Source organism: Bombus impatiens, unplaced genomic scaffold (assembly GCF_000188095.3).
Source record: "Bombus impatiens unplaced genomic scaffold, BIMP_2.2 scf_0318, whole genome shotgun sequence".
Taxonomy (NCBI): domain Eukaryota; kingdom Metazoa; phylum Arthropoda; class Insecta; order Hymenoptera; family Apidae; genus Bombus; species Bombus impatiens.
Window position 1 is genome coordinate 297,603 of NT_176737.1, and position 12,088 is coordinate 309,690.

The 12,088-nt window shown below is 36.4% G+C and overlaps 1 protein-coding gene across 1 annotated transcript in view; it reads right to left on the minus strand.

Moving 5' to 3' along the window:
* The window catches only part of LOC100746574 (follistatin-A), a gene marked incomplete at its 5' end in the record, with an annotated part of 61,034 nt that overhangs the window by 29,499 nt on the left and 19,447 nt on the right, over positions 1-12,088 (minus strand). Inside the window, 3 exons of the mRNA XM_033320486.1 lie at positions 13-114; positions 1,025-1,243; positions 1,636-1,824. Coding sequence (XP_033176377.1) covers positions 13-114; positions 1,025-1,243; positions 1,636-1,824 — 510 coding nt within the window. The remainder of the gene's footprint in view (positions 1-12; positions 115-1,024; positions 1,244-1,635; positions 1,825-12,088) is intronic.

A 12,088-nucleotide genomic window follows, 5' to 3' on the forward strand; every position in this document is an offset into this window, starting at 1 on the left:
GCTGTTGCGGGGGCGGCTGGGGGCACCTGCGGGCGCACCTCACGCAGTGCGGGCTCAGGTTCTGGTCCAGCACGCAGCTCCGGCCTTGGCCGCACCGGACTCGTGCGCACGAACCTGCTCGACACTTTACACGTTATTACGCACAGTCGTAAACCGACCCCGTGATAGATGCGTCGCCTTCCCTGTTTGTTTTTCGCGCCGACCAGCGCGCACGCGCGAACTTCCCGCGGTTGCCTAGTACGCGTGCGCGCACACGCGATTTCTGACCACCCCGGGTTATTTAGTTTTCTTTCGATTGCAGTTTTGGGAGTTGGAAGTTTAGGGGCTGATATAGGAGATAGTCGAAAATCGAATAGTTTTTGACAATTTGGATAGTAACAGATGTGTTGTTAATCGAGTTAATTGAAATATTTGGGGTTAGTTGATTGGATTTAGCTTCAGAAAGTATGATGGAAGATGATGAAAATGATGTTGGTTGGTTGGAACGATTTTTACGATTTGGCGATATGATTGAATTTGTTGATATCGTATATGTTAATATACTTATAAAAGTCAATTACCGAAGTGGTCAGAAATAATCGACGATATGTTTTTAATTATTTATGATTATTAAGTTATATTTGTAGAGTTGAAAAGTATGAACGAAGAGAATATGTTAGTTTCTCTAGTAACTGATATCAGAGAAATGTTTTGATGTAATCGAATAGCTTCGAGAATTCCAAATATTATATATAATTATTGAAACATGCTATAGTATTTTAAATGAACAAATTAGCAATTTTCAAATGATATCAGGAAGCTATTTCATTTCATTTATGCGTTCATGTGATCTCTGAACCAAAAATAGATAGATTTCATAATCTTTATATTTAATTATTAGTTACAATTAAATTAAATCAAATTATATAGATCTACTCGATAGTTTCTTAAATTTTCACAGAATCTATCCTAAATGGTCTTTTCGATGGCTATTCAATTACGAAGCGGTGGTGATAATGATTCCATCTCTTTCATACATACTCACTTTGGCAGTGGCCGTTATAGGCAACCGCTAGTTCGTGGCTTCCCTTCTTGCAAGCGCGTTTCTTCAGTCTGCACAAATTTTTGTAGCTCTTGCCGTCTGTCCCACAAACTGGACCTCCTCCTCTTGGTGCCTTGCACTCAGGACTGCACACGCACCTTGGTCTTCCTCTACGCACCACGCACTTCTTCCCTTCCTCGCACCTTACTTCCGTGCAGCTTTCTATTAAAAAACATAGTTAATACGTTGAATTGGTCTTTTCATCAAGCAACATTCAGAATAAGCTCTTTAATTACCAATGAATCTATACTAATTTATTTATCAAAATTATACGACGATTAAGATTTATAAAAGACTAATATATCGCATTGATATATTAATAGAAGATTTCTAAAGATTAATATCTACAAAAAGTACCTAATTGTTAAGAAGGTATGTACACGTCATATTTTTTGGAACGGAATCGCGTCTTGATAAATAAATACGTACTATCATAACAGGTTCGTATGTAATAATAATCATAAAGCTTTAGATTCTTTCTATTTGCAACTTTGATGAGAATTTTTCGCTTTTTGGAAAATATGATATAAAGTCGAAGTAAAATATTCATTTACCTCTGCAAGGACGACACTGGACACCTCCTCCAAGTACCTTCCAGAAAAAGAGACTTCCACTATCGAGGTCTTCCTCGGAGTATGCGGTCGCTGCCGCTGCGTTCGACGCGCAACAATCTTCCTTCGTCACTCCTTGTGACAACAATTCCTTACAACGACCGTTACTGATGGAAGACCAGCATATGCCGCCTATAACATATCAAAGAGACAAGAATTATTGCCTGAATAATGAGACAAAGTCAACGAGAAACTAATTATTGATGAATTACGAAGGGAAACATGAATCACGATGGAGCAATTTTAATGTTTAATACGCTATCGATCAGTCACGCATTGCTACAATTCTCTTTCAATACGATTCGCTATTTTAAAAATATAGACTGCAGATGTTTATGCAAATTCATATTTCTACGAGCACAATTAAAGAAATGCAACATAAATGGGAACTTGTTCCACCTACTAACTGTTACAAAGAGCATTTCACTTTAGACATTTTATAGATTTTTACATATTACGCGCATCCTAAACATTTTCGCGATATAATCATGAAATTAATTACTCGACTAATTTTTTTGCAAATCTTCGTCAATTTATCATCTATCTTCGGAAAAGAAACTCCTCTGCCTATCTATAATCTATATTATATCAAAGCGTTCCATTCTCTTCGATGACCAAGTGGTAGAAAAATAAAAAATCAAGAAAAAGTATCATCGCCTTTCTTTTTCCATATGATCGTTAAACATAAGAATTGCAAAATCATAAAATCCTTAAAAACATCAACTAATGTTCTGTAATCGACCAAACGCGCTAACAGTTACGCTTTCGAGATAAACGAGAGGAACAAAAATAACTCTGGCAGAATGCAACTGTAGGAATTCCAGACAAGATATGACGAAACAACGAAGCTTCGAGAGTCTCGACGGGAATCGTCGACAGGATTTTTTTCCTGTTTCATGGCGCGCCTAATCACGGCCATAGCTATGCTGGGTGCGCAATGCGGGGCTCGCGGGTTTAGTCGGTTTCTTAATGAAAGACAGCCGGCTTGCGTTAGTATTCCCGGAACGTTGTATTAATGAGACGCGTTCGCGGGGAAAATTCCTTCGAGGAGTTTTAATTGACACCGTGTACGGCGGGCGCGACGCGCGACTTTAAAAAAGTGGAACAAGGCTCGGCGCGAAATCGACGGACATTCGTTAGAAAGCCCGACGGACGTGTCATAAAGTTGCGAAAGAAACACGTTGTCCGCAACAAGAGTACACGTACGAACGTGTACCACCGACAGCCAGCGGTGATATGAAGAATGAAGGAACAAGAACGATGAGTCGTTGATTTTCTGGGAAAAATGACGGGCAATATATTTCCCAGATGAACTGGGAAAGGTGACTGCAAGTCGTGGTGAATTAAATGTGGGACAAGAATGCGAATATAAATAGATGCGATTGGAAATTACGTGTAGGGAATGTGCAGATGCGTAATGTAACTTGTAAAGAATTACAGTATGCGCTAGAAAGTTTGGTCTCATTTTTCATACGTAAAGTTTACAAAGAGAAAGAAAAGACAAAATAGCCAAGGCCGATGTCTTTTATCGTTAACGACTTGTCAATTTTTTATGCTCATTCATTTATGTAAGTAAACATTTGCACGGATTTCTATGTTGTTTCTGCTGCGTTAATTTGATTATTATATGTAGACTTGCTTCATGCTTAACCATCGTTATATTACAGCTAGATAGTGTGAAGAAAAAATTGATTGAAGTGGTAGTATAGTATAGTACAGTAATAGTATATATAAATATTTAGGAAATATTTTTCTCTCTTTGGAAATCATTTTAATAAACTCCAAGGGTCATAGTATTCCATCTCTTGATCAGATAATTTACTGTTTATAATATCGAATTTAACGTATTAAATTAAGATTAAACTTGAGAATAAAGATATCGCAATAATAGTGTAAAAAAATAATTGTACTTTAGTCTTTTTGTTGCAAAAGTTCAAACATTCATTCGTACTTTTTTCGTTAAGAAGATTCACGTTTCCTTAACAAATAAGCTATACCAAGCTTTTCAACGGTGGTGTTTATAAAATCTTAATAGCATACGTAATAGGTATACTACTTTTTGTTAAAGATCATTAAATTCTTAGTGGAAAGTAACTGTTTTATTTGTTATTTGTAATAGGTACAAAACAGATCACCTAAACTGTGAGAAACATTTGTCATAAATATTCATTCAGTAAATGAATATTTATTGGGTAAATGAATATTTATAAAGTTTTTATAACTCGCATAGTTTTGCATTTCAAATCTTAATTAACCTGTTGATAAGATGTATCTAGATCGTACATTTAATCGTTTCTTTCTTTTCACTATATGCTGCTAATTATTATAATATCATTTTATACAGATGATCAAATTCATCTAATAGTATTAGAAAAGTACAGTAAGCTTATGGATAATACAAGTTCTGTGAAAAACCATCAATTTAGTCATTTTAAACATTCTAATAGCTGTAGTGTTTAAAAAATTATAAAAATATCATTGACGTGGTAGACAGACAAACTGCAGTCTGTAGTCGCAGGTCCTGAGAAGCGGGAAAGTTAAGTATTTTTCTACACTACGAACTCATAAAGGAAACGTCCAGCGTGAACTCCGTATGCAAGTACTTTAGCTTGTATGATCAGCACACACGAGACTCGTCCAATTCCTGGCTACAAGTTAGGAATAGTCGACATTGTTTACCGAACTCTCCATCGACTTAGGGTAAAATTCCTCGAAGACGAAGAGTTAGCGGCTATGCTAACGTCTGTGCCACAATGAACCTCCCAACCCAACGTACTAATTACTTCCACTTTCGATTGTGTGTATTTAAATAGTCCTCGCATGCGTTGCATTCAAAGCACACCTCGACAGCTTTTCCGTTTTCTTGCTCTTAAAAAGTGTTATCAATGGATATTTCAAGCGCATACATTGGAGACACGATGAAATTGCGTACAAGAGCAATTAAAAGACGATGTAATTAATTTTTATCGAATTTCTTTATAATATCGATCGAGATCATTTTTAGAATATAAATTCGAATATAAAAACTTGAATTTTAGAAAGAAAGTACGGAAATTGTAATTTTAGAGGGTATACTCTATAATTTTAACAAATACTATTCTCTCAATTTTCTTACGTAATAGTATTTCTCGAAAGGAACAAGTATAGTTTCTTGTATACTTCAGACAACCGTTACCTTACCCTCCCATAAACTTAAATTACCAAATTAACATGTATTGTGAGGCACGTAAGCCAGAGATACGTAATCCGGTACAATTGTGACGTACGATTAAAATTTGCATACCGAAGCGATCACTGGAAAGAATATGATTGCATCGTGAGACTTACGTATTCAAGGAATATATCGATTACCCTAACTTTGTACCCTTCGCCGTTAACCATTCAGCTCGTCGAAGTCGTAAGGAAACATAACAACGGAATACGAAATGAATGATGCTAATAAAGGATGCTTTAACAGATATAAAGTATGCACGGCTGGTGGAATCACAATTGTGTTTTAAGCAGTGCACGGTTGTGGATCAACAGATCGGTAATGGGATCTGTTCTGCTCTCTTTGGTCGCGTTTTCTTTGACTGGAGTTAAACAGCAACTCAGACGTCGGTAACAAAGGCGTGTGTTTAAAATGCGTTTATAAAGCGATTATGGTCGTAAGAGGTTGTAACAATAAACGTCATTGAACAGTTATAAACGGGACGTCCAAGTGGATTAGTTAATAACGTCAGTTACGATCGCGGGTAAATGTTAAATAAAATAATTTGAAACTGATTCATCGTTGCGATAAATGCGCCACCGATTCGAGGTAAATACACGTCGACTTCATCGCGAATAAAAGATTCGTAAACGTTTTACATTTTCATTCGAACATGATGTTCCACAATGATAGTGAAGCAATGCAAAAGACATCTTATTTCAACTTGCAATTTATGCATGTCCGTTCATTACGCATGTATATACGCAGTTTGATATTTATTAGCTGCAATCAGGTTTTGTTGCGATGCACAGTAGCGCTTGATTGCGTACGTCAACATTTTCTTTCATCGCTATGGAAAGGAAATATCGTCGACGCAGAACCTGTGCGTTTCAAATTAAAATTTTTAATCTTTTGCTTGATGTACGTACAGTTGCTCGCGAATGTATTCGATCATTCGTAAACTCTCTTTATGAATACGCTATAACGTGTATTATACGAAATATTTTGAAATAGACGACTATGGTAATCATATTGGTGACGTAACATAATATACTGATAAAAGATTTCTAAAAGTATTCGAGTACTTTGGTGAACTACTGTGCCTAAAAAATTCTACGCGGTCCTTAAAACTTCATCGTGAACCGATTGACACTGCCTACATCGCGGAAGCAAAATTAAAAAATACAACATCCGACACGCACGTGGCGTTCCGCTGGCCAAAAGCCGCAAAGAGGCGGCGAAAGGGGTGGAGAAAGAGAGAGCTCGCACACGGCGTGGTTTTGCGTGGCGGCATAAAAAGGCCGAGATACACCACGGGAACCAGAACCGAGACGTCGCTCAGAGACAATGGAACTCCTCGGGCACCAATTAATCACCGCACGATAATGCAATTGGAAACAGCCGGTTCCCCGTCTTTTCGCAAGCTTGGCCAGCGTCTGGCAACGAATTGCTCCGACTACTGCCGTATCTTTTTGTCCCGAATCCTCGAATCCTTCGCCTTTTCTCCTTTCATCGTTGCTTCATTTTTCTACTTTCCCCATTCCGTTGCTTTTCTTTGCACTAGTTTCATTCTGACTCGATAGAAATATAGCATGGATCGTAATTTATGGTACGACTGGAATAACAGAGATTCCATGATCCAACACGAGACGAGAATCAAGAATAACAAAATTCTGTCGAAAATTTCATTTACGAAGAAAATTATTTCAATCAAGTAGAACGTATATCTAATTGTAAAAAACCACTTCTTATTTACCAATTTAATACAAAAGCACTTAGAATGAAATTCGTATTGCCTATAATCAAATACACGCATATCCTATCAATCTTCAAATGCATTTTTCTCGAAAATCAAGCCGTCGATCTAATTTTGTTATCCTCGACTTTTATCTTGTTTCAACTCGTAGAATCTTCATTGCTACGCTTGTACCTCGGTTGACGGTGTCACACTGCAGATTTGTTTCTCTATTCCTTCGTAACACCGACTGTTCGTCGATTATTTCTTTCGAAAGAGACGAAAAAACGGAACGACTGCAATGGACGACGACTAAGCGAAGTTTATTCGGTTTTTGGTAGAGTCAATCGTTGGCGATCGTTTGCCACATGTCAGACGCTCTTCTCCCTGATCGCTCGTCCTTCGGGTTAACCGCGCGGAAAGGACTTTGCTCGTCTCGTCGACGAAGACAAGTCGCAGAGCGGGATCGATTCTTGCGTCCGCCGAAAGGAACTTCCGTTAATCCGCAGTTAGGATAAATCGTAGGCGCGCCTCGGAATTCGGAAGAACAATCGAATACTCGCAAGTTTGCGTTATTGTTAAAGTTTTTAAAACGACATAAACACGTCCACGAGCGATGTTCTCTAACAGTTGTATTAGTAGATTGCAAATGTTTGTGCAAATTCGTAATTTTATAAGCATATTTTAGGGGATGGAACGCAATAGAAATTAATTCAGTCGTTTTTGGATAAACTTACCATTTATTGTCCACTTTGCTTTTGAATTATTTATTTATTATCTATTGGAAATTAGTCCTAGTAGAATCAAATGATAGGAAATCGTGTCTCGGATCATTCGAGATTGTACAACGAGTTTTTATTAAGCGAATTTGAATTGATTCACTCTTTAAATACGAAATTATTGTACAACGATTACTTTACTTAGTATGTACGAAGATGCATTCTGTGCACATGCACAGAATCGTGCGTAGAATGCATCTTCGTACATTTAAATTTCCCACAAATGTATAAAGATTTGCAATCTAATCATTAGCAGATTTCTGACGTAAATCAATTCTTGTGACATTAATTGTTTCTCCATTACTATAGTCAACGTAAAACACACTGGCATTCGTAGCAGAAACTTTTTCCATTATAACGCGATACCACTGATCATCAGCAGTAAATTTAGCAACCGCTTATTCATTTCTAGTAGACGTATAAGCACCCGGAACTATAGGATTAGATGCTACTTCGATGCAATTGCAGAAGAATATTTTCCAACGTTTTACGCTGATCAACCCGTTCCATAAACTGTTTTCGTGATTTTGCAAAGTACTGCTTAACAAAAGCTTGGTCTTTCCTGCTATTTCCTCGGTCATTTGTTAATTTATCTTTATCGTCACCTTTTGATATATAGATAGATAATTTGGTAGACTTGTTAGGGCAACTAACAATAGGATAATTAAGAAATTTCAAACAATTTTTAAAGGACGAGTAATAAGGAATTTGGAGATCTTATAGAATTCCTTGATGACTTTTCGATTATCGGAATTTCGCGTATCGGGTTGATTAAGAAATTGGAGTATGATTTCCTCTTTTAAAAAATTTGCTAAAATTTGTCCAAGACTTCTAACGAATATTTGAAACTAAAATACCAGTGTTATCGGAGCAATCTTAATTTGCCACCTAAATAGAGAAAAGACGTGATAACAATGATGACATTGTGAAAGCTCGTAAGTTGTGCACATGAAATGTCACACTATTCGTTGCATAGTCACCATAGTGTAACCTGCATTGCTCGTAAAGTACCTAAACAACACGGTGACTCAAGTGATTTGATATTAAGTTTTCTGGCGGGCGACTTTCGCTTGTACCTTTTTTATCGCACCGCGAAATTCGAGATTCTTGAGCCTTAAACCACGCATTGGAGTTAAATTACGATGTTTAATTGTATGAAACTACCGAGTGTATTAAATTCTGTCCACTCTCCACATGTCTTCTTTCATTTCATTTGAACGCTTAAACTTACGAAGAAAATCATCAACGTTCGAGCAATAAATACATAAAAAACATGAACGAGAGAACGATTATTAATATTAATATAATTTACAATTACACGAAATAAATATATTATTTCGGTGGTGCGTTTAAATTTCCATAGATTTTTTTTCGTCAAATTTGATTCCACATAATCGAAAAATTCGTCTCAATAAAAGAATCATAAATCATAAAAGAGAATTAAATTTAGCACAGCATCGCGAATTCGACGTAGAAATAGAATGTACGTCTCGGTAATCTTATTCATCGTTTGCATAATTTCTTTTTTTAGTTAATCCAAAACATTGAAAGATTAAAATAGCTTTGTAAAATACTGCATAAATATTGCACTGGTAGTCATTTCTCGATTTATTACACATAAAATAAGTTCATTCAAAGTCAAAAATACGTTGCCGAGTTAAACACGCGTGCTTCCCAAACGCAGACGAACATTTTTCTTTCTGCAATTTGCAAGAAAGAAAAGTAAAGACTAATACTGTCTGACTAAATCTCGTGAACCGTAACAAGAATGAGCTGATAGAAGCATGACGCCCTGTTGCTAGCTAAAATAGCTGCAGAACCTTTCGAACCTAGCACAGTTTTCGTTCGAATGGTTCGTGTTACGCCTGGGAATAAAAATAGTTTTATAATCAAGCGTACAACGAATAGTCGTGTCCTCAAAATTATTAAGAAAAATGTTGAAGTTTAGTCTAGCGAAGAATATTCACGCGGTCCTTATCGAAAATAGAAATTTCACGCGAACTTGACAAGTTAGATAATAACATCAAATAGAAAATAATTAATTGAACTTCCAGCAGTATATATCCTACCTTATGGCAAGAATCGTAATATCAGAAAATAATTGTTTTCCAAAATAAGATATTTACTTCTGTATACTGAATTCCCGGAAATTGTAAAAATTAAGCATATCAAGTACTTAAGTTTCTCAAGAATTACTTCATTTTTATATAAAAGAAAAAACAATGTTTTCTAAGGTAATCTTTAAATACAATATTTACTTCTAAATATAACAATTTATTTTTGTGTAAAGCGTCATTAAAAATTGCAATAATTAGGTAGCAAATTTCTGTATTTCTCAAAAATTCTTCTATTTTTCATATATGATTAATTTTTCTAACTACCCTTTTTTTCACCACTGAGGAAACAGAGAAAAATTGAAAGGGAAGAAGGGAAGGTGCACACAGCCCTATGACGATCAAAAAATTAATTAGAAACGAGCGAGTCACCGGTTGAGGGATTGAGATCAAAGGCCAAGCGGTCTGAGAAGATTCTCAGACGAGACCCACCCCCGTCCGTGGGCTCGCCTTTTGCCACTGACCTCCCTTAACGCCGCGCGAAATGCCTTCTTTCACACAGACGAAAATCAAGCAGCGCCTATTTTTATTTCGGTCAAAGAACGACCGAGATGCCTTTGCTCGATCCACACGGCCTTCATCGGAACACACTGCTTCTCGATTCTGTCTTCTTTTTCTTTTCTTTCTTTTACCTTTCTTTTCTCCTGCCGTCTCTCTTTCTCGAGAGAGAGAGATTTTTATCACGAGACTCGAAGCACGCTGTGAAATCATTCCGACGTTAAGAATACGCGATAAAATAACGTGGAATAATAAAATGATAATAAAGATGGTTATGGAAGATAAGCGTGGAAACGTACGAGTATCGTAGCATTTAATTTTAGTTGCTCAGCTTCACAGTACATAGATTTCTAAGCAAACGAACGGGGGAGCATAGTATTTAGCATTTTAATTATTTAGAGTCCCATTAGGAAGTTAAATAATCTTTTAATTTGTATTAATAGCTAAGCTCTGAGATTCCGTTTCTCTTTGTCTCAGTGATATCTACATGAATTAAGGTACCGGTACTTCAATGTTTATGTTCTGTGCAATTTTGATATTTTTGTTGAATAATCAAGAAATAAGGGTTTGATAAATTCTATAAGAATTATAGGGTAATTATTTGTAATTATTTGTATCTTTATGCATGGAGATGGCTAATGAAAAATGTGATGTTTGCGTGATATATGAAAAAAAAGATTCAGTGATCGCGTTTGTGGTTACCGCAAATCGATGTTGTATCACAATATCGTAGCATACTATTTTTCGCGACAGAAATTATTGGCGATGGTTCTTATTACCTGGTGAACTTTATTACTCACGTATACCTGACTTACATAATATTCGATACGATCATGACCACACGAACCACATATTCCTGATCTATCGACTAATGCCCATGCAAATGGCTTTAATATGTATAGTAGTGTTGGAAAACATTGTTGGACAACAAAATTTTTAACATCCCCCTCGCAAAGGCACTTTTCCAAGATGATAAAAATTTTGTCAAAAAAAAATAAGGATTCGTCTAAATTTTATATATTTTTGTTTAAATTTATCGTCAATATCTTAAATCAACGATGTTCTATATTACTGTTACATACGACAATGTTTTAGCTTGGAAAATAAACGACATTCCTCTTTAGAGAAATTATTCACAAATTATAATTTCATTAATCATAGTTTAAAAATTGCTCTATTAATTAAATCTACGTCGGAATAAAAAAAACAAAAATCTGACTACCTATATCGATTCCTACACAAGCTAATAATTCATTATTAGAACGGTTGAACGTTAAAGCTATCTCAATCCTTCTAAATCATCATTCATTGCAGTATCTACCATCGCCATCTCCTTTCGGATCTACTAGCGCCAATATTTCATTGCCTGCTGGTGTATACTTTCTACAGAGAGACGGTAGAATAGATCCCCTTAATCCCTTCCCTAACTAAAAATCAATTTCCATCTGGTAACTAAAATTGAATTCGAAATCAGTCATGAAGTTAATCCTCCTTAACCCTTCTCGATCCTACCCTGCAAAATCTAAAATCAATTTTTCAAACAATTTTTCTATTAATACGTTAGCTCCTATTCACCCCGTTGCTGAGTTCTTTCCATCGAGTTGCGTTTGTTTAAGATTAAAAAGTATCTCAATCTGGACAAGACGCGAAACAATTACTATTATAATTTCATAGGAAAAATCTTCGTAAGATATTACGTATCTTTTCTATTTGCTAAAATGAAAGCAAGCCTGAGAAAAAGTTTAAAGATCCAAGCGGTCAAACTATTCCTAATCCACTCGCCTACGATCCCAAAAAGCTCGCTTACTCTTACGCGAAACGGAAGTTACCTGCCGAGCAAGTAATATCGAAACGTGCAAACAAGAAACAGCCTGGTTCGTCTGAGAATAGCTTCGGTAGTTTGTGTGTGTGTTGCGACCCGGTTCCGCGACAAAAGTGCCGCGATGCCATTATAATTAGTAATCCTTTGGGGCCGTCAGACATCACGGATTACGATCCGCCGATGGCGGAACCGCCTGCTTGTTACGGAGCGAAAAGGAAAGTCTGGGCGAACTGAGAACATTAATTCTCTGCAACCGCC